This window comes from Cupressus sempervirens, chromosome 5, assembly GCF_028749045.1.
Source record: "Cupressus sempervirens isolate cs-2001-9-10 chromosome 5, ASM2874904v1, whole genome shotgun sequence".
Classification (NCBI taxonomy): domain Eukaryota; kingdom Viridiplantae; phylum Streptophyta; class Pinopsida; order Cupressales; family Cupressaceae; genus Cupressus; species Cupressus sempervirens.
The window spans coordinates 89,004,974-89,028,461 of record NC_143122.1 but is presented as its reverse complement, the minus strand read 5'-3'; the positions used below and the strand labels follow the sequence as shown (position 1 = coordinate 89,028,461).

General features: G+C 36.1%; 1 protein-coding gene across 1 annotated transcript; it reads right to left on the bottom strand.

Moving 5' to 3' along the window:
- Positions 1-1,682: 1,682 nt before the first annotated feature.
- LOC149554684 (putative L-gulonolactone oxidase 4) lies at positions 1,683-6,829 on the bottom strand. Its single transcript, XM_089828738.1, has 3 exons — positions 5,763-6,829; positions 4,443-4,698; positions 1,683-2,775 (listed from the first exon to the last, which is right to left on the bottom strand). Exons 1-3 carry the CDS (start codon positions 6,444-6,446, stop codon positions 1,961-1,963), a joined length of 1,755 nt encoding a protein of 584 aa, XP_089684864.1. The 5' UTR covers positions 6,447-6,829; the 3' UTR covers positions 1,683-1,960.
- Positions 6,830-23,488: the final 16,659 nt, after the last annotated feature.

The following is a 23,488-nucleotide window of genomic DNA, read 5'->3' as shown; positions in this document are numbered from 1 at the left end:
ATGTTTTTCACAAGAATAACTTAATGAACTGTTAATTCTCTTATTGAGGGTAGTCTCTTTGCTCCCTCTTGTAGTTTTTTTTGCACATAAACACATTATTTCAATAAAATTTAAAAAACAAGTTACAGAGAAACAAAGTGATTTCTAAATGAGCAACTTAGATTTTAAATTTGAATGTCTTTCACGCTTCCATGTTTTATTTTCCTATACGTTATTTAGGGGCTTCAATGGTTTCTCGAAAGTTGCAAGCCAGGATAATAGATGATTTTAAACCCCTCAAAGAACAACACAAAATTTGGTAAAATGAAATAAAATATCCTTAACAACCTTTGCAAAAGTCAAATTTAGAAATAAAACACAAGTGGTTACCTAAATTGGCATGACAATGATGATGATAAGAATGGGTGCATGGTGAACATGTGTTTTTAAAGATATTGAGGCCTCATGATCGGTGAAAGAAATTACGAATTATGGCTCATCCACTTTTGGTAGCTTAAGTGGTTCTCGTGTGGGAAACAAGGTGGTGAAATGCGATGAGATGCATAGTAAATGCTAGTGGACAATTGTCGTTCCATTGTTGACATGACATTAATACAACTCATCCTCTACTTTGGGTGAAGATTGCTTCATTGCCACATAGATGTTTGAACTTGCATAGATACCTTGATACTACTCTTGGTTGACATGCACTGTGACCATTTGTCCAAAAAAATAGGCCCATTTTTTATACCTTAGATGAATTGACAAGTAACACATGACTTGAATAGTGACAAACATAAGGTGACCCAGTGCAAGCCTCTCTTATCTACTATCACAATAATTCTTTTGAATGATATCATGTATTTAATCATCTTTTTATAAGAATAATACAATGATAAAATCTCATTTAAGTATTTTTTTAATTAAAAATATTTAGAAACTATACTAATATTAACTCCTTTTAAACATTAGTCTCATGTCATTGAACCACATAGAACTCTAACTCATTGATCTAAAACCTAATCTTATAATATCATTTGTTTTACTCTTGATATATTTTATTATTATTTATTTATGTGTCTCACATAAATTATATTTATATATATATATATAATAACACCTAAAATCAAAAAACAAACTTCACCTCTAGATTCCATAAAACATTTCTCTTAAAAATTGTAAAGAACAAATATCTAAAATAAATGAATAACTATACTATTATTAATTATTATTTAATACTAGAGATGATAATCTATTGCACACTTCAATTCTAAAAAAAAAAAAAAAAAAAGTTATTGAGCTATTTTATAAAGTTACATATTCAAATTTAAAAAGACGCACAATCACCTTGCCAAAGTTCAAATAGGAAACCAATAAACTATTCATAAAAAAATAGTATAAGAAATCTTCAGACTCCTCATCAAAAAAGATGGATCAACCGCTTTCATGCAGCTGCAGCTGTAATAAGTGTTCTTATGTTCTTCACAAAAATAACTTAATGAACAGTTAATTCTTTTATTGAGAGTAGTCTCTTTGCTCCCTCTTGTAATTTAAAAAAAAAAAATTTTTTTTGTAAAAAGAGGGGTAAAAATTTATTAAGACAGAAAGGAATACAACAAGGAGCTCGATTTAAAATTTTTTTTTGCACATAAACACATTATTTCAATAAAATATTAAAAATCAGTTCCAGAAATACAAAGTGATTTCTAAATCAGCAACTCAGATTTTAAATTCGAATGTCTTGCTCGGGAGTGGTACATCTTTCACACTTACATGTTTTATTTTCCCATACATTGTTCATGTGCTTCAATCGTTTCTCAAAACCCTCTCAGTCTTGTTGTGATACTGCTATCAGAATTTAACTGTGTGATTTTTGAGTCAAACTCATTGACCCATGAATTTGACTCAAAAATCACACAGTTAAATCCTGATAGCAATATCACAATTTGACTTGCTGTAGAAATTATCTCCTACTTACCTCTCAGTCTTGTTTTCTGCAAACCCTTGCATCTCTGAAAACTCTTCCGGATGTGCATAAATACCCATGCTCAGGAGCACAATGCGTATCCTCTGAACACACGCAAAGTCCTTCCAAAGCGCACCCATCTTTATAAATCACAACATCTTGATTTCTGATACCCAATACACCATCCGTCCATTCATTTGAAAAAAAACCCTCAGGGTCATATTTATTCATAACCCTCCTAAACTCTTCTGCTTTTCGTTGTTTCTGGATCGCACCAACAAAAGCAACATTCCTGTTCTTGCCCCAATGGGGTACTCCCCCATATTTGAAAAATGCCATCTGCTCAATCTCTTGTATAACGTCCGTAAACAGGGTAGGAACATTTGGGTTATGTGATCTGTAAAATGTGATGTCCATATCCACTGAATCTTCTTCTTTGCCAAGGTAAGCAGTTGAGGCCTTCACATAACGAATGAGGATACCATCATAGAGGTCAACCCCGCAGAAGCTTGAAGGATCCATTTCTCTAAGGGTTTTGACATCAAGAAGAAAGTCTCTGATCCTAGATAGGCCTATAGAAACTCCAATTTGGTGGAAGAATTGGCCTTTTACTCGAGGATCCCACGGGCAAGATGTAAGTAGCTCATTCTCACGGCTCTCAATGCATGATCCAGAAGTCTGCATTTTGTGCTGGAAGCCTATTACTGGATACCCTAGAAAATGCTCGCCGTTGTTCTTGAGCCCTTTTCCAAGTGCAAGGGTTGCAGCTACCTGTAGTTTTGTGGAGATGCACCAGTCGTCTACAGAACCGGTTTCTTCTTCTGTTTCTTCTGTCAGTTTTGGAACAGATAGACTTTAGTTGTACATTTTGGGCAAGATATGAATGTAGAAATTGTTACTATAGATAGCTTGGAATAGAGACAAGAGGACTGCCAATGAACCATTAAAGGGAAAAAAAGGTAGACTTTTCTCTTCTAATATTATTGAGCGAGGGGTAGCTTGAGTAGGAATTGTCTAAACAGTATATAAAAGCTTATGAGATCTTTTGTTTGAATTTAATATTTAAATTAAATATTATAATAAGAGAGATTTTAAATTTTTATTTAATTATTAAATATAAATAAAAGATCTCTTTTGCAGACTTTGATCTCTTTTGCAGACTTTTTGATGTGTATGATAGTACCATTTGAACAAATAGAAGCTTGGACTGCTATCTTTGGAATTGAGTGCTTTCAAAGTGCTAAGAAAAATGGCATCAAAAGTGTAGGACTGCCCCATTGACATCTTTACCATTTGAAAGAAATAATTTCAATTTGTACTTGTATATTTATATATCTTCGTGTACTTGTATATTTATAAAATAAAAAATAGAATATCTTAATAACAAAATGATAGATCATAAATTTAACTTTCTTACAAAATCTAATAACAAAATGATAGATCATAGATTTAACTCAACTTTCTTACAAAACATTTAACGTAGTATTATAATTAAATTAGTGGAGCCATGTCAGACTCAGAGCGTTGAACAGTTCAGTGTGATCTAAGAAGTGATAAATGAACCACCCAAACTACATATGGACTGATCACCAAATAAACTGAAAACAGTATCGGCTATAGCGAAATTCATATACTACTCTCTCTTTTTTCATGTCACCCTCTTGAAGATTTGGAGCTTGGAGGTTTCACATATTAAGTTTTACCCAGTTTCTTTAGGGGTTTGTTGTCCCTTACACCATGCTATTTGTTTAGGATTGAAAGTTTTAACTGATGATAAGCTTCAACAGTTCATTGCATTATACTAAGGGGTAGAGTATTAGTCCAAAGAGTTTTTGTGAAGCTAATGCCTATGCAGTGCTTGGGGCTCAGCCTCTCAACGTCCTACGTGTACATCTAACATATAGAGGAAAATATGATCAGTTTACCCATATACGATCATATTATCCTGATATTTTTATATTGCCTTTTTCAAACAAGTTCTGTAGCCATTAGTAGATCTGAGGGTGAGAATGGGTTCAGGAAAATAGTGTTAACTGAGCTTGTAGCCATTATGTACTTGGAATAATTCTGCCAGCTATCATGCCAGTATCTCCACCATATAGAAAAGACATTAACATTGTGCATATGCTATTTTTACTAAAAGTGTTAAAAGTCTACTTATTTTTTTAAAGCTTAATTTATTTTCTTCATGTGTGATTTTTAAGAATAGTCCTAGAATAGAAATCACTCAGAATAGATAGGCTCAGTACATATGACAGTTGTTTCCTCAGAATCTCCCAACATGTGATTAACTGCATGGCCAACATATAGATATCAAATGAAGTGTAGAGACGATAGCAACTCCCAGCAATAAAAAAAACAAGGATATAATCTGAATTTTGCACTTATTCAGCACATGGCATTTTTATATGGTATTTTCCAAGGTCCATCATCTATTTATCAATTCAGTAGGAGCAAAACAGTTTATGTTTATATTAATAATGCGAATATTGAGTACCTGTTTCTCGGAGTGTGCTTAGAAGTGAAGTGAAGAATGACTGGAATCCAATAAAGTCATTTATACCGTTTCCTGGTACATTCACAGGAACTCTGTCATCTACTCTGTATACTGCCTTACCCTGTGAAGGATACCATGATATATCTCCAAATTCATGCAGCAAGCCAAAGGTGAGTACCATATTTTCTAAGTCTACATCATCCTTCTCAAGGTTTGTAATTGACCTCTTGAACAATGGCTGCAGTTGAAGTGTGACCTGTACCAGAGCAGAGCATACTTTACGAAAAAATCATTTAAAACTAGTCTACAGCAAGAGCTTTGAAGATGGTGGTGGAGGGAACATTGAAAATGAACTTTAGGTAATCTTGTAGGACCAAACATTGAATAAGAGAGGATGTGGGACAGTGCATGTAATTGGTTAGAACCTTGCATAAGGTCAAATCACCATCTGACTCGCCAGCATGTATGTATCTAATTGTATGGTAATGGAATATGCCATACTGATTGGACAATACTATACTGGATCATGTGGTTGATTTTTTAAATAATGTTTATATTAGATATATTCATAAAAGATGGTAGAAATAGTCATAAAATTATACTCTAGATCAAAATATTAAAGTGCGATTATAATGAGTTATATACAAAGAAGACAAAAGCAAAATAAAGAAAGAATATTGGATCTCTACCATCCAAAAAAATTCTGTATTGATGTAAACAGTAACTATTCATTATGGTTATCCTATCATCAAGTTCGTATTGGAAAATGGCTTAATAAAAAAGTCCAGTTCAATGATGACTTCAATGCTTAGGCTAGGATATATCTAAAAGAAAAGTGTAAACATAATACCAGCTGTCTTCTTGCATTTCCATTTTCTTTATGGTTTTGAAGAATATCTCAGGAGTAGTATAAGAAGTGATAAGTTGTAATATAATGAAGTGTTTATCAAGCAATACAATATTTTCAAGGTTATTGAAAAAGTTTTCATCCAATCTTTTTTTACTCTAACTTCAAAATAAAACTGTTTGGTTTATTAGGTGAATCTTCCTTCATCTAACTTGTAGCTAATAGAATTAGTGCATACAAAATATGAAAAAAAATAATAGAGTTGTGTAAAATATACTGTTTGTAATATTTTATTTGGAAAAATATTCAGATAAATATTTCAATTAAATAAGCTTCTTCACTGTTGCATAAAAGTTGTAGTTGTGTTTCTAGGAAAAGAAAAATAAAATAAAATCTGAAGAGAGCTTCTACATATAATCTGAGTTACTTTTCATTTTGAATTTCATCTACATAGATCTGGAAAAGCTCTTCACCTGAGATATCACCCCAAGAACACCAAGAGAAACTTTAGCAGCATTGAGATCCTCATCATCTTCTGTAAGATGGATGATTTTAGCATATCCATCTTCTTCAGAGGCAGGGACTACCATTCTCATCCCCACAACATACTCATGAACTGCACTGCCTTTCCCAAAGAGAGAGCTGCCATGAGCCCCAGTGCCAAGCATGCCTCCAACAGTCACACCCTTCCAAAAAGGACAATGTGGCAAAGCAAGCCCTGCTTTGGCAGCTTCATCAATGAGCTTTCCAAGTGGCACCCCACTCTCAAAGGTCATTCTCATGGCAGAAGTGTCAACAGAAACAACATGATCTAAATCTATACTACTTATGACCAAACCAGAATCTCCTCCAGGGCAAACAAGCTTGGGAATACTATGAGAATATCTTGTTACAACCCTCATCTTCTGCTTGTTCTCAACAGCCATTGCAACATATCTTAGGAGCTCATCTTCAGTTGAAGGATAAACAACTTGTGCTGCCTTGCAGATTGTTCTATCAGGAAAAGCACCATACCCATTTCTAACATTGCAGTTGTTCAACCCACTAGAACACTCAACTACTGGACCGGGTGGGCTGCAATTCACATTCCCTACCCTACAACTACACACAATCATAAGATACATCAAAACCCTCGTAACAAGTGGTATAAAATCCATGATAAACACACTAAACTTAGTTGTGCTGATAGTGCAATAGAATCATATATAGCATAAAACAAGCACAACCCAAGAAATATCTCTTGGTATACAATCCATGAGAATGTAGAAAGACTTTTAGGTCTGACTTGGCTTGCAAAAGCTTATATTTTGCATAGCATTGAGACATGGTGGTCTTGCGACATTGGCTTGCCCATCTGAAAAGATGGTGCTCTTGTGACATTATTTTATCCACCTCTACCAACCTGCAGAATTGTTGGATATAGCACGATTGAAATGCAATGCTGTGAGCACATTGTTTTCTGCTTCTCTGGCTAAATTAGAAATAACTTATCCGATACTGGTGAGGCTTTTTCAATCCTTTTTTGTGCAGGGATGGATTCAACCACGCTTTATATGTATTTTATACTTGTTTGGCAAACTACCTGTTCGGATGACAACACACCATAGAAATAATCAACTGAATAAAGAGGTAAACCAAAATAGTGCTTGCTTCACTAAATTGTATTAGAAGCACCTACCATTGAATTAGCAGAGCTTACTTGTTTCTAAAACAGATTAAGAAGACGTGCTTGTTCACATATTGGCCAAATTTTAATGAACCTTGAAAGGAAAAAATCATTCTTTGTTTGTTTGAGTAAAAAATCATTCAAGAATGACTAAAAACTGTAGAGCTAGACACGTTGACGGAGTCTGCACTTGTTCAGAGGAAGATTGTTGGATGTTTCGACTTGTCTTGTTTGAGGAAAAATAGTTTCCTAAAAATGGTTTAAAAAACGTTCAAACAAATATTTTGACTTTTGCTGTATAGGAAGATTCATCTCATTGAATTAAAGATTTTTTAGTTTGACTGAAAATATCATTATTATTATTTTTTTAAATTATCGGTAAACAGCTGAAGCCTTGATTATATTTAATAAAAATAAAATACATCAGAGTATCTCCGTTCAAACGGGCACTGGTAGGAAAGAAAAGAGAAAGAAACCCTCCAGTCTTGCTCAAGACTGTTATCCTTTATTATTACATTATAAAAGGAGCATACCCTAGTTATCATACTTAAAAAATTTATTACTTTTACAAGGCAAAGGACTAGAGTCCTTTTTTGAATTTTATTGATTCTGCTAGTGCCTATGCCAAACAAACATAATCTTGTATCCAAGAAACCGTTCTAGCCATAATTGTATACTCTTAGTATGTACCCCTTCTGAGCTATTTTGCTTAAAATGCACGTACCTTATTATTCTGCTGATCAGTTATACAACTTAGAGAAAACATTCATATTGTTAGTTAAGAATAGTTAAAATATGATATCATGGCAGGATCCTAAAAAGCTTTGATAATCCATGAGGATGAAAATCGGTGTAAATCCAAAAAAGCTGAACATTTTCATTTTGATCAAGATATTCTCTTAGTCCAAACATTCTTTAATCAAACCTAGAAACCAATTTAATTGATTAGAGTTCTACTTAAAATCGAGCTTTAGTATATTAGTCTAAATCTCACAAAACTATTAGTGATTAGTTCTTTCATATGAAAAGAAATTTCTACTCCAATAATAACATCTTAGAATTCTGATCTTTCTTGAATTGCATTTGTGGAAAGCTCTGTAAGGTTACTTAAATAGGTACCCTTCTAGGATACTTCGAATCATTTAAAACTCCTTAGTTTTATTGTCTTCATTAGTCTAATTTTAACCAAACATTTCTTCTATCTTAGCTATACACAAAACCTGAAATGATTATCAAAAAGTATGTATTCATCCTAAGCAAAATTCAAGCTAGCTTCACTACACCATTTAGAGGAGGCATAAAAAATTCACCATAGATAGAGAAAAGACATACCTAATTTATCTAAGATTAACTTAGAGTTTGTCGATCAAAGATTTTGCAAAAAATTAGATACATGACTTAACTAGTTACTTTTAGCGTCTTCTTTTAAATATCCTATTTTGATCTTGTTTTATAAGAGGTTTATTTGCAATTTGCTATGTATAATGTTCAAATATACCTAACCAGAGCAAGTTAGGTATTGCATATCTACTTAATTTGCTTCCTTTTTTAGTTTGTATTATGAAATACTGAAACCATTTCCTTTGTTACCGCTGAAAAGAAAGAACAAAGCAAGGCTTGAAATGGCAATTGGAATATTATTTATTCCTAACAAGCATCACCGCTCAAAAAAAAGATAAAGAGCAACAAATGATCATAGCAAATGATAAAAATGAGTCATTCATATATATTAAGGTGATAAGATTTTACATACTAATAACTTGGAAGTAGGGACCAGGATGCAAAACACAATTCCTAAATAAACTGTCCTAACATGACTTTAGTAATTACATATAGTATAAACATGATTGACTATGTATAATCCTGGACCAAAATAAAAGACTTAGTAACATATATGATATTTACACATGTTCCATACAACTAGAAAGACTACAAAAAGGCCTACAAAGCTAAAGGAGAGAACACGGGCCAGCAGGATACAAACCAACTCGAGAAGCCAAAAACAGGGGAGGGGAACAAAATAGGGAAACCCCCCAACCAAACAAATGGAGTACATACACGGAAACAACCCAACATCACTAGCATGAGGAAGTCCTCTAGAACATGGCACTTATTTCCAGTATACCAAATAATCTTTGCAGTATCCTTGAGATTCTTTGACTGGAAATTTGGTAGGAATTCAAAGGCACTCTTTTCCTTGCTAGATTTCTCCATATTAGGGGTGCAAAAATTCAATGCCTCTAGATTATCTAGCTCCACACCTGGATGGATGTATGACTTAAAGATGCCTAGGTAAATTTTAAGCCAATCTTTGAGGGTGTCATCAATGATTCCTCTCCATCAAAGTAGAAACTGGATGCTGGCCTCCATTTTCAGCCATTCCTTATAAAAGGTCGCATTCTCATGGATGATTAGGGAGGGGCGCCTAATCACAATAGCCAAGTCAAAACTGCCAGGTGGGTACAACATACACATTTCAGGCAGAGGAATCTTGAGCTTCTCATCAATGCTCTTTATGGCTTCTTCTAGACCCACACGCCAAACTGGGTCAAAGATGTTGTAGCAAAGTCTAATTGTTGCTCGCTGGTCTACCTTGGCTCTGGCCAAGACACCTATGAATGTCCCTATAATGTCACTATTGGTTTGCTAGGAGAAATCATACTTGAAGGTACCCTCTCCAATGACACGACTCATCGTAATCTTGGTCATATCATCTACTAGTTTCATCACTCGACTCCATCTCTTAGGTTTCACATTTCCCCAGAATGCCATAGTCTACACCTCCGGAGCATGAAATAGATTGATGTTTGTATCCATCGTGGGGTTTAAACTAGCTTAGACTGATAGCGATGAAAAAATCTAGGTATATATGGAAAGAAATTACTCTATTGCCGAAGGATCTAGATAAACCTAGAAAGGTGACATCAACAATTGATGATGCCAAGTCGTGATGAAGCAAAATGGAGCCTAGTGCCATCTCATGATGGGAAAAATGGGGAAGAAAATTAAGGTGAGCTATAAAAGGATGGAAATAAAACAACACTACCAAGAAATAATTGGTCTTTGTAAAAACTTGGCCAATATCCATCTAAGTGTTTATCTAAAAGATTGCAAGACCTACCATCTAAGTAAAAATGATGAGATCTTATAAGACATTAAGGGAAACCCACTAAATTGTGAGACCTACCATCTAAGTAAAAATGACGAGATCTTATAAGACGTTAAGGGGAACCTACTAAATTTGAATATTAAATTATGTTTTAAAGTTATCTGTTTGAAGAGCCTTACTGTTAAATACTCCATCACCCCATATGATTATTGTTTAGATTGAAATTATATATTTATACATACTGAAATATAAATATGAAGAGTTTAAAACTCATTAACCTTAGAAAAGAGATGTTATAAATTTGAGTCCTTAAAACCATAGTTGACCTACCAAATTAATTAAGTTGACCTATCCAATTATATTTGGAACTGTATTTGGTTCCTTATTGGGTTGCTTGAGATTAAGTATGCGGAACTATACTTGTATACTCGAGGTTTCTGTAAAAGCTATAGATTGTTATAAATTTAAAAATCTTCTCCATCAACACCCATATTAGCAGTTGATCTGCCTTCTTGTTACCTTCCTAGTAAATATGTAATATTTGAGTATCTTTGAAGCATTCCAAAATATTGAGAACTTCTTCCAATTTTGAATTTAGGACCCAGTTTGGCATAGAACATTTCCTAATGGCATTTAGGATGATCTAAGAATCACCTTCAATAATAATCTTTGATAAACCTAAATCTAGACAATTTTGGAGTCCTTCTTATAGGGCTTCTAGTTCTGGAAGGTTTTTAGTTGTGGGGTCTATGGTTTAGCTCTTCTAGTGATCCACTTGCCTGATGCATTATTGATGATACATTCAATACCAGTAGTATCAGGATTTCCTTTTGAGGCCCCATCAAAATTTAGCTTTGGGGGGGGGGGGGGGGTGCGCGCGGGGGTCCATCTACAATTTTTCCTTGTTTCTTTATTCTTCTTATTATAAATAAGCGAGGGATTGATATGTTTTTCCATTTCTTTTTCATTAATCCATCCCAACTTGAAAATGATCTCTCCACTTTCTGGGATTTTCTAAGGTGAGAATTTAAGGTCTCAACTATGCATGCTTCAATTTTTTTAAGAATTTCCTCTAACAACATATCTTGATTACGAAAAATTCTTCTGTTCCTTTTTTTTTTCATATCTCCCACATAAGGATAGATGGACTGATATTCCAAATCTTACTATATACATCTTTACAACTTTCTATTGGCCATCCCTTAAGGAGTTCGATCAAGGATATTGGCATGGGAGCTGTCCAACCTAACATCTATCTGAGCAATTCCCAAAAAAGTTGTGTATATGAGCATTTATATAAGATGTGATTGGGGTATGTGCAGGATCATGGTGTGCCAAAAAGTGGCGATGTGAAAAAAAGAGAGTTTGAAGACGCCTAAAAGCGCTTCAAAATCCGCTCTGACTTTTTTTTACCTATCTAGGAACCAAACCTGGAAGGTTAAGCCGAGCCTTATCAGATATCCGATATCATATCGGATATCCGATTTTAAATCCAATATCCGACTACTAATTAAAATCATATAATAGTATGATATATTATTTAATATTATTATTATTGATATAAAATAATAATAATAATATTAAATAATATATCATACTATTATATTATAATAATATTATTATTATAATTATTATTATACTATAATATAACAATATTATTATAATTATTATTATACTATAATATAATAATAATAATATTATAATAATTATTATACTATAATATAATAATAATATTATAATTATTATTATACTATAATAATAATATTATAATAACATATTATATTATAATAATATAATATAATATTTCATATATTATAATATATAGTAATGTAATATAATATATATATATATATATATAATATAATATAATAATAAAAAGTAATATCTTATAATATAATATATAATAAAAAAGTATAATATATTATAAATTATAATAATATAGTATAATAATAATATTTTATATTATAATATATAGTAAATTAATATAATAAATATAAAATATAATATAAAAATATATAAAATGTAATATATATGTTATATTATATATATTATAATATCGGATATCCGATACCTGTGCATGGATTAAACACAAAATCACAGACCCGTGGCCCTTATTTTCACGCGAATTTGGGCCAGTCAGATCGGATATCAGATAATAAATCCGATATCAGATAGCAAATCGGATATTAGATAGCAAATCGGATATCAGATATCAGGTATGTTTCCCCCCCCCTCCTTGACTCATTTTTAACCTAAATTTAATAGATTTTAACAAGATTTTGTTTGTTTTAGTTGAATCTAGGGTTTTTTTGACAAAAATGGTTAAAATTTAGATTTTTTTTTAATATATATTACGTTTTGCAATTCAATAGGAATGGCTGATCAAAATGATGACACTGAGGCAGGGAATAATATTCCTCGCAACCCACCACCAAACGATCCAGTATCCCCACAAAACCGTCCACCAAATGATCCTCTACCTCCTCAAAACCCTCCTCGAATCGAGGATTTGATAAATGAAAATCTCACTGAGTTGAGAGGTTTGCATAGAACATACAATAATGTACCTGCACTGGCTCCTATGTTATCCACGTTAAACACCATAGTGGATAACATTGAAACTCTTACAAACCAAAAAAATGCCGCTCTTCGTTGGCGTGATGAAATGCACCAGATGTTTGATGATGGTTTGGATTATGATGAGGTCGCGGCCCTCAACATAACCAAAGACGATTTGGCAAGCCTTTTTGCTAACCCAAAAATGGGTATACCAGTTGACCCAAAAAAAACCAAACTATCGATTAAATGGTGCACAAATGACGCCATACATGCAAATTTTTGGGACCGTTGGTGGATGGTCTTTGATATCCCTCCACATGGCAATTTAGACATACCATTTTATTTCCTTAAAAAATTATATGCAGAATTTGTGTTGAAACTTAAAGTGAACTATTGGAGCATGAAGCCCAACATGAGCTTAGGACTAGGAGCTCCTCAGGATAGACCCTCTTCCCAGCGGAAGAAACTTGGCACTTTTGTCCCCCCCCCCCCCTGATATCTCACCCCCTCCTCGAGTGCAGCATCCAGATATTATGGCAGAGGCTAGCTCTCAGACCATCAGAGCCATTCATAGGCTGAGTAGCCTAATGATATCTCAGGCTAGGTCAGTCTTGCCTCCTCGTGTTGATGATGTTGGTGCCAGTTCATCATCGGCTAGCTCATCACACGTTTGTGTGCCTCACACTTGCATTACATGCAAGAATATTTGCCTGGGTCCCATAGGTGATCTTCCTGAGTATCATTTTGTATTAGACGAGGATACACCAGACGTACGTGCAGAGGCTACAGACCCTGATGCGAGAGAGGAGGGGAATGTAGAGGCATGGACTCCTTCGGTGTCGGTACGTGTATACATTTTTTTGTTATGACATATGTGATTTAAAGTTAATTTTTATAATAGAGTAATTTTAATTTTTAAGCCATACTGACTTTTACATGTATGTGATCTTCATTCATGTTTAGTTGATGACCGAGGAGGAGCTCAGACAGATAGATGATGCTATACTCTCAGCCATTTCATTTGGCCTTGAGACATCTACGGTACATTATGTTGTGTTCGCATTTCTTTTTTCTATTTGATATTGTAGCATATATGGTTGCTAATCTTTCTTTTATCTTGCAGATACCACCTGCCCCGGGGGGACAAAGTGCAGGGGGTGAGCCAGCATGCATTGACAAAGGAAAGGTAATTAGATGTTTTCTAATTGATTAAATATTGATGCATTCTTGTAAAATGTTTGTGGTAATCTCATTTAATTACATTATTTATTGTATATAGGGTGTGGCTACTGGCGATGAGCCTGTACAGATTCGGCGTCCTAGATCATCAGGGATTTTCATTCGCACAGAGAGCCCCATTGTATGTATAACTATCATTTATTTTTTATTTTTTTAATTGATGCAGAGGAAAGTATGATTGTTGTTCTATACAATTTCTATGATTTTTTCCGTACCAATAATGATTCATGTCTTGCATATGTTCATTACAACTTAAATAGGCTTATATGCACCTGTCCAACCGACCAAGTTGGTTGCAAAGGTTTATTTAATCAAACAAATAACAAATTACTACTTTCCCTCCAAAACTAATATGACCATTTGAATTTGAAATTCAAATTTCAAACTATAGTTTTTATGCATTCCCTAACTTTCTAAACTATTCCATTGACTCAAAATTGGTCATATGGATTTATTAAATGCAACTAAGTAAATTTCCAGAAAATTGAAGTTTTTATTATTTTTTCTCCAAACCACCATACACTCTGATCTCCCCCTTTCAACTGAGATCACATATGACATATATAAAGGTCTACATGATCGTTGGAACAACCATATAGGCGTTCCCAACCATAAAACAAACAAACAACCACTTTTTGCTAATACTGTTTAGACTCTAAATACCCTATTCTAAGGCCTTTTGGTCCCATGGAGTCACTTGGTTTATAACCACACCAAAATGCTTGTGGGCCTTACATGTGCCTTTATTACAAAACATAGACCAACTTGTAAAATATGGACCAAACCTTTATTCCAACTTCCTAATCTACTTGAATCCTCGCTTTCATGGAGTGGCAAGGTGTCCGGCAACAGAGATACTTGTTCCCCCCTGCCACATAGGTTAGGTGCCCTGCACCACCTTTCCTCTCTCTCATTCTGAACACTAGTCCACCAAGTGAGTGATGTTCCTCTCAGTCTTGTTGTTGCTACTTTTACCTTCTTATCTGCCTCTATGTCTTCAAGATCAAAGTAGTTCTCAAGGGCCTCTATCCACCCTAGCACTTCTTCACTATCCATTTTACCCTGGTATATTGGAAAATCAATATGGTTCTTCCCACCATTACCTTGTACTGCCTTAATGATTCTCATAAATCTCCTTTCTTCAGGATCATCTGTTGTCTCATGCTCTTGGCTTGCATTACCAACCTCTTCTTCTTCATGGTTCTCTCCATTATTTCTTCCTCTAACCTCTTCTCCTCTAGGTTCTTGCCTTTCCTTTTCTAAGGATTCTATCCTTGCAATAAGCTTCAGCCTCTCTCTTCTCATCTGTCTTTCTTCCCTCACTCTAGATGCTTCAAGTTCTCTCCTCTCTCTTTTCTCTTTTGCCAACTCTTCTCTCAATTCTTCAAGTTCTCTAGCCATTTGATTTTTAGGAGGCATTTTCACAACAAGTTTTCTTCCTTCCCAAGGGCCAACTCACTGATTCTCTTTCTTTCCTCACCAAGAAATCTCTGGACACCACTTATGTACCTTTCAACTCTGGGACACACAAGGAGGAATTAGACACACCAAGGCTTCAACAAAGGGACCGACACACTAAGGATTTTCAAGATTATAGGTCTTGTTCACACTCCTAAACACCCAAACTTCAAAACCCTCCTTAAAATGGCTTAAAAACCAGGGCCTGCTTGTTCAAACCCCAAAACTCAATTCTAGAACGTTTTGACTTGTCTAATGACAAGATATCATCATGACAACCTACATGAACCTATCAAATGACACATCTACCATATGAAATCCTAAAATCCTATCTCATGCCCAATTACAAATTTCTTCCACATATGAGTCCAACATTATAACTTTGTATGCTTCCATGAGCCATAATTGGTGCAAGGATTTCCCAATTGACTTCAAGATATGTTCCATGACCTCTGTAATGCCTTGGATCTTCAATGTTCCCTTGATGAGCATGGGATGCTCTTGCATCACTTATCTTCATAAATAAATTCAAAACTAATTTTTGTGATATTAACAACTACTATTTTGTATCTCATAGGAGACTCCTAGTGCACATGAGGTTCGACGGGACAGTTATGTAGATTTGATGACGCGACCACTCACTCCTGAGGAGGAGCCTACAATAGTAAGTTGTAGTTTGAATTCATGATTAAATATGTTATAAATTTAGCATGCTATGAATTATAATGTTATAGTTTAAATTGTAGATTCATCTGACAAAGGTATTTGAACATATACAGCCCACAATCACAGAGGTACCAACATTGCCGAGGGCATACGAGAGGACTCCTGAGCGGCGCAGGAGGTCGATGAGAGAGGTATTTATTATGAAAATTTGATAGTATTAATCTCCAATATGGAAAAGATCATTATGCATTTGAGTAATTCAATGTTAGATACGTAGAATCATATAAATTTAGTAGTCTAACTTTGGGTTTTCCTTTTTTGTTTATGTAGGAGGCATCCGATCCACCTAGTGCAGCAAAGAGGCTGCATTTTGATCATCCACCAGCACCCTAGGATAGTATAGTTTTCGTAGGATGCATCATGAGACATTTTGAGATGGCATATGCCACATTGTATATAGAAACATTGATATTATACACATTCTGATGGCAGGATCAGCCACATTTTGTATATGGATCTATGTATTTTGATATATATATATATTTGAGTACTTTGTCTATGGATACATGATCTTTGATATATATTTGTGTAAAATTTTGTCTATGGATACATGTATTTTGATATATATTTTTATCATTTACGTGCACAAACATATTAATTTAGTATCTAGTATTGTTCAATTTATCGTGGATCATGTGTCATGCCCTAAATTTTATTAGGAAAAACACAACAATTTTTTTTTTTTTTTAAAGCTTATGAAGTCGCATAAGAAATTACATATTGTAAAACAAGGTTATCATTGAATAGGAGTTCAAGACTCATGTGAATAGTGTGAAGGTGTTAACATTTTAGTCACAGGTGGTTTTCAAATAGATTGGATGACAGTCTAGTTCAAGTTAGCGTCACGAGTCAAACGAGCAAGTTCAAGATACAACACTCATAAATTAGTGAGGTAATTCATATCCTAACAAGCCTCTGATACTAATATTCTATTAGGGTCTGTCAGTTGTATCATATGGACTAGGTCGTGATTCTAGCATGTAAGGGAAGGGGATCAGAATTACTTATTATCCTCATTACCAATGTACACACATTCATTAATCATTACAATATATATTAATGTGACAATTAGTATATTACTATATCCTCATTATCTATCAACATTGCTTCCTCACCAAATTATTGAGTGCACAACAAGATTGTAAGCAATCTACTAAGTTTTAAATTTATACAATCAATGGTATCACATAACATCTATGGATTGTTATTATCAACTAGTCATTTACAATACCACAAGGAGAAAACTTTCTTTCACATTTTCAAATGATAACAATGATGTCAAAGCAAATCTATGACTTGTACCAATGCTTTCATAACAATATAAACTCCAAATGAAACATGCATATACAACCTTATCAATATTTTCTTCTACACGTACATTAGGTAACAATGATACAATCTCCTTCCATCACAATGGGGCAACATAAGGGACTTTTCAAAATCATAAGGAACATGGACATTGAAAGACATGGACAATGAGTAGCATGAACATTGTCCAATATGATCGTTGAGAACATGAACAAGATGGTGAATCCTCCTTCACAAATGAGGGCACAATGTCAAGTTTTCTCATCCAACATCAATCTGAAAGATGATCATTCCAAGCCATTTCCATTGCTCCCTTGGACACAAATCTGCATATGCAACACAACAAAATAACAAGGACCATGGGTGCTTTCCACCCAACCATAGGCCTCAAAGAGACCACCCCCGCACTAGGGAACAAGGCTCAAACTGGGATACACATACAATCTTTCAATGCATAAACATTACATTTCAAACTTGAACAATTTCCCCCCAAGACTATTTCACAATGGCTTCACAGATGGAACCATAAACATAGGGTGAAGGTGTGTTCTAAAATGGAGACTTGCCATACCAAACCATATTTGCAATAAACAATTTTCATGCCCTCTCGGGGCTATCATAATTCACCAAATTTCATGCCCTCTCGGGGCTATCATAAATGAACCATTTAATGCCCTCTCGGGGCCTCCACATTTCCTCCTCCAAACCCACTACCATCAGCTGTAACTCCTCAAACTTCCTTTCTACACCATACTTTCCTTATCACCCCCAGCAAGATATGAAATGTTATGGCATACAATGGAGCCCATACTCCAAGGTTCTCAATACATTTTTCGAACCCAACTTAAGCCCTTCACCCTGGACTTCTCTTCCCTTCCCACAAGGGTGAGTGTAAGTCCCAATCCCATAACAATACTCAAGCACAAAACAAGAAAACAAAACCAAGTAGAAATAAAACAAGAAATTTTGGCAAACACCCCACTAGTTTGGCCAAGACCCTCTAATAAAGCCTTCCCACTAACTTATTTTAGCAAAAACACTAAGCCACTCCATCCTTACAAACTTGTCTCCTCTAACGGTTCATCGATAGCCCTCACGAGCTTTGAGTTATGACCCTCGAAGGATCGACCTCAAAATGCACTTAGAGCACCTTGAAGACTCCTCGGTACGGGGTGGCCGCAAATGGTGGATGGTCTTCGTGGCCAGAAAGAAGGTGTGACTAGGGTTCACCCGCCCATCCAGAGCTAATGGCACTGACGATTCGATGCCAAGATCAGCGGTTTCAAAGTTACGCTGTGGTGCACCTATGAACTGAGGCACACTGCGAGTTTTGGCATCGAGCGAGATCGATGTGCTGAATCCAAACGGAATGTGATCTCTCGAAAATGAGATAGGTTATTTTAGGCCTCAGGATCACCATCCTGTAAAATTTGACAGTTCGTCGATAGCCCTCACGAGCTCTGAGTTATGACCCTCGAAGGATCGGCCTCAAAATGCACTTAGAGCACTTTGAAGACTCCTCGATACGGGGTGGCCGCAATTGATGGATGGTCTTCGTGGCAAGAACAAGGGTGTGACTAGGGTTCAACCGCCCATCCAGAGCTAATAGCACTGACGATTCGATGCCAAGATCAGCAGTTTCAAAGTTACGTTGTGGTGCACCTATGAACTGAGGCACACTGTGAGTTTTGGCATCGAGCGAGATCGCTGTGCTGAATCCAAACGGAATGTGATCTCTCAAAAATGAGATAGGTTATTTTAGGCCTTAGGATCACCGTCTTGTAGCATTTGACAGTTCATCGATAGCCCTCACGATCTCTGAGTTATGACCCCCGAAAGATCGACCTCAAAATGCACTTAGAGCACCTTGGAGACTCCTCGGTACGGGGTGGCTGCAAATGATGGATGGTCTTCGTGGCCGGAACAAGGGTGTGACTAGGGTTCACCCGCCCATCCGAAGCTAATGGAACTGACGATTCGATGCCAAGATCAGCGGTTTCAAAGTTACGTTGTGGTGCACCTATGAACTAAGGCACACTGCGAGTTTTGGCATCGAGCGAGATCGCTGTGCTGAATCCAAACAAAATGTGATCTCTCGAAAATGAGATAGGTTATTTTAGGCCTCAGGATCACCGTCCTGTAGCATTTGATAGTTCATCGATAGCCCTCACGAGCTCTGAGTTATGACCCCCGAAAGATCGACCTCAAAATGCACTTAGAGCACCTTGGAGACTCCTCGGTACGGGGTGGCCGCAAATGATGGATGGTCTTCGTGGCCAGAAAAAGGGTGTGACTAGGGTTCACCCGCCCATCCGAAGCTAATGGCACTGACGATTCGATGCCAAGATCAGCAGTTTCAAAGTTACGCTGTGGTGCACCTATGAACTGAGGCACACTGCGAGTTTTGGCATCGAGTGAGATCGCTGTGCTGAATCCAAACGGAATGTGATCTCTCGAAAATGAGATAGGTTATTTTAGGCCTCAGGATCACCGTCCTGTAGCATTTGACAGTTCATCAATAGCCATCATGAGCTCTGAGTTATGACCCTCGAAAGATCGACCTCAAAATGCACTTAGAGCACCTTGGAGACTCCTCGGTACGGGGTGGCCACAAATGATGGATGGTCTTCGTGGCCAGAACAAGGGTGTGACTAGGGTTCACCCGCCCATCCGGAGCTAATGGCACTGATGATTCGATGCCAAGATCAACGGTTTCAAAGTTACGCTGTGGTGCACCTATGAACTGAGGCACACTGCGAGTTTTGGCATCGAGTGAGATCGCTGTGCTGAATCCAAACGGAATGTGATCTCTCGAAAATGAGATAGGTTATTTTAGGCCTCAGGATCACCGTCCTGTAGCATTTGACAGTTCATCAATAGCCATCACGAGCTCTGAGTTATGACCCTCGAAAGATCGACCTCAAAATGCACTTAGAGCACCTTGGAGACTCCTCGGTACGGGGTGGCCACAAATGATGGATGGTCTTCGTGGCCAGAACAAGGGTGTGACTAGGGTTCACCCGCCCATCCGGAGCTAATGGCACTGATGATTCGATGCCAAGATCAACGGTTTCAAAGTTACGCTGTGGTGCACCTATGAACTGAGGCACACTGCGAGTTTTGGCATCGAGCGAGATCGCTGTGCTGAATCCAAACGGAATGTGATCTCTCAAAAATGAGATAGGTTATTTTAGGCCTTAGGATCACCGTCCTGTAGCATTTGACAGTTCATCGATAGCCCTCACGAGCTCTGAGTTATGACCCTCGAAAGATCGACCTCAAAATGCACTTAGAGCACCTTGGAGACTCCTCGGTACGGGGTGGCCGCAAATGATGGATGGTCTTCGTGGCCAGAACAAGGGTGTGACTAGGGTTCACCCGCCCATCCGGAGCTAATGGCACTGACGATTCGATGCCAAGATCAGCGGTTTCAAAGTTACGCTGTGGTGCACCTATGAACTGAGGCACACTGCGAGTTTTGGCATTGAGCGAGATCGTTGTGCTGAATCCAAATGAAATGTGATCTCTCAAAAATGAGATAGGTTATTTTAGGCCTCAGGATCATCATCCTGTAGCATTTGACAGTTCATCAAAAGCCCTCACGAGCTCTGAGTTATGACCCTCGAAAGATCGACCTCCAAATGCACTTAGAGCACCTTGGAGACTCCTTGGTACGGGGTGGCTGCAAATGATGGATGATTGTTTGAAGACTACTCCATGTGTCACTATCTTTCTTGGAAAAAAAATTGCTTTTGAACATCAAGCTTGCAATATTATCAATTATTGTCAAACTTTTTCAACCAAGTCAAAATGTCAAATGCAAATATTTGTTTGCATTTTTTGCTAAGGGGAGTTTCATAAATTGACTTTGATTTTCTATGTCTCTAGTGCTTGAACATACTTAAAATTGCTCTTTGGTCTTAGAGCTATTGGTATTTTCTAACTTCATGGTCTATGATATGCATACTAAGAATTTCTTTCACTAAATGGTTTCCTTGATCTATTGACTACACTTAAATTTGTTCACTTGTCATCTCTCTTTCTATATGTTCAATACAAAGAGCTAGAAGAGACAAATAATCTTTCTTACCTTCATCTCTCTAAGCACATGATAGAAATCAATTCTAAACTTGAGAAAAGGTTAGAGGAGACTATTGCATTCTTAAATTAATCTCCCTTAAGACCTTTACATACACACAGGGCATTCTTAAATTAATCTCCATGGAAGAAAATTTCATAAAACTAAAGATTCCATAGTGTTGAAACATAAAATCCAAGATCTCATTTATGATGGAATTGTTGATACCTCTAATGACTCATCCACTCATAGCCTTCATATCCAACTTCATATCATGTCAGTATGCATGTGCTATCTTGCTTATTGGCTTTAATTGCTTATCCTACATGCTATCTTCTTTCATGGATTTTATGGCTTATCCCAAATGTGCTTCATACAACTTTTCAATATGAAAGTCTTTCAAAAAATTATACAATATTATGACTCTTTATGCTTTCAAATGCTATGATTGGTTGTAAAATGGAAGAAATCAAGTATTCTAATTGTTCATCTGTACTTTATGGATTTTTCTTATTTGATTAGTTTGATAAAAATAGTTTTAATAATCATAATGTCAGCTTTATGTCAAATAAGGAAAAAACCAAATTTGTAATAAGATATCCGCATGCAATTATCTTTCATATAGTTATAAATGCTCTTAAAATTGTCGTTATAGCCTTGTATCACATGCAAATATGATTTGGAAGAACTTGTTCAATATCTTCCTCTTATAATTCCTTACAAAGAACCTACCAAAATACAAAAACCATATACAAAAAACTACACATTTTACATCATAATACATCATAAATTTTAGAAATTCTCCCCAATACCACCCCCCTCCAACTCTTCATGATGTACCTACATTCCAATATCATACAAAAATTAGTAACTTATTGTATTAAACAAGATAATTATCAATTCATTATATCATTATGAAGAAAATAACATAAGAAGTATATATACCTAGTCAAGTATTCCAATAGGGTCCTCTCTCTGTTTTAGGGTCTCCAACAAGGCTTCATGATCAGCATTAGCAATAGTAAAAAGTTCTTTTACTTTTGGTCTTCCTTGATGCTTCAATAACTTTACATTTGTTGCTATAATAAGATGCGAATATATGAGAATTACTTTGTGCTTCTGATAGTCTTCGAATGCAGGAATTACGTTCCTTCTAAGCATGTATGTCCCTAGCCATGTTCCAGCAACAACCACTGAACCAGTAGGATACGTGAATCCATCATCATCTGTGATCGGTTGTGCAAGTTTTTGTTTTCCTCTTACACAACGTGCTAACCAATAATCGGATTTCTCATCATTCCCCTGTGGTGCAACCAATGCAAAGACATGTCCTGGCTGAAGTAGATCTGATAGATGATTATGCTCAAGTGAACTTTCCATGTCATCATTTTTGATAGAGGGTATGATAGACAATGGAGTAAGATAATGTGGAGCCCATGTGTCCACCCACTCACTTGACTCACAGTGATCCCAATCACACTGAAAACAAGTACGACAAAAACAAGCTAGTTGTCGTGTCCAAATGGTCCATGTACTAGAATTAGAGCTTCAAAATGAATGCATTTTTGATGAGTTTGTCACTGTAGCACAATCTGATCTATCACCTATGGACCCTTCCTCAACCAACCAAAAGAACTTGCGTACCACTGAATTAAGAGTCCCCCCCTGTGATAATGCTAAACTACACCAATCAACAATGCTACGAGCATCAAGAAGCTCTGTTGTTGAAATCTTCAGTTGCTCCTTAACTAGAGCTCTCTTCACACATGCCCCTGCTCCATCATGTTCCCCTTTTCCATGGTCGAACTCAAAAAAACTCCAAATATGAGGCACCCCTCTCTCTACGTGCATCCTACACAACCAATAAAACATGCGAGCATTCTTGAATTGACCTGTACAGTTATCTGACCAAATGATATGTCTATCCATAGCAATTGCATGCTCATGTAAGAAATAAAAAAAATTCTCGAAACAATGTTGCACAAACTCATGAGAGTGAGATCTATCATCACTCATATAAAAATGATACTCTCTAATAATCTTTCGATTATCTTCC

Bases quoted from the DNA above. Each gene is read 5' to 3' on its own strand.
- LOC149554684 (XM_089828738.1), bottom strand. From the start codon at position 6,446: ATGGATTTTATACCACTTGTTACGAGGGTTTTGATGTATCTTATGATT. The intron at 4,699-5,762 runs GTGAAGAGCTTT...GCTCTGGTACAG, and splicing joins TTCTTGGGGTGATATCTCAG to GTCACACTTCAACTGCAGCC. The intron at 2,776-4,442 runs GTACTCAATATT...CAAAACTGACAG, and splicing joins AAGCACACTCCGAGAAACAG to AAGAAACAGAAGAAGAAACC.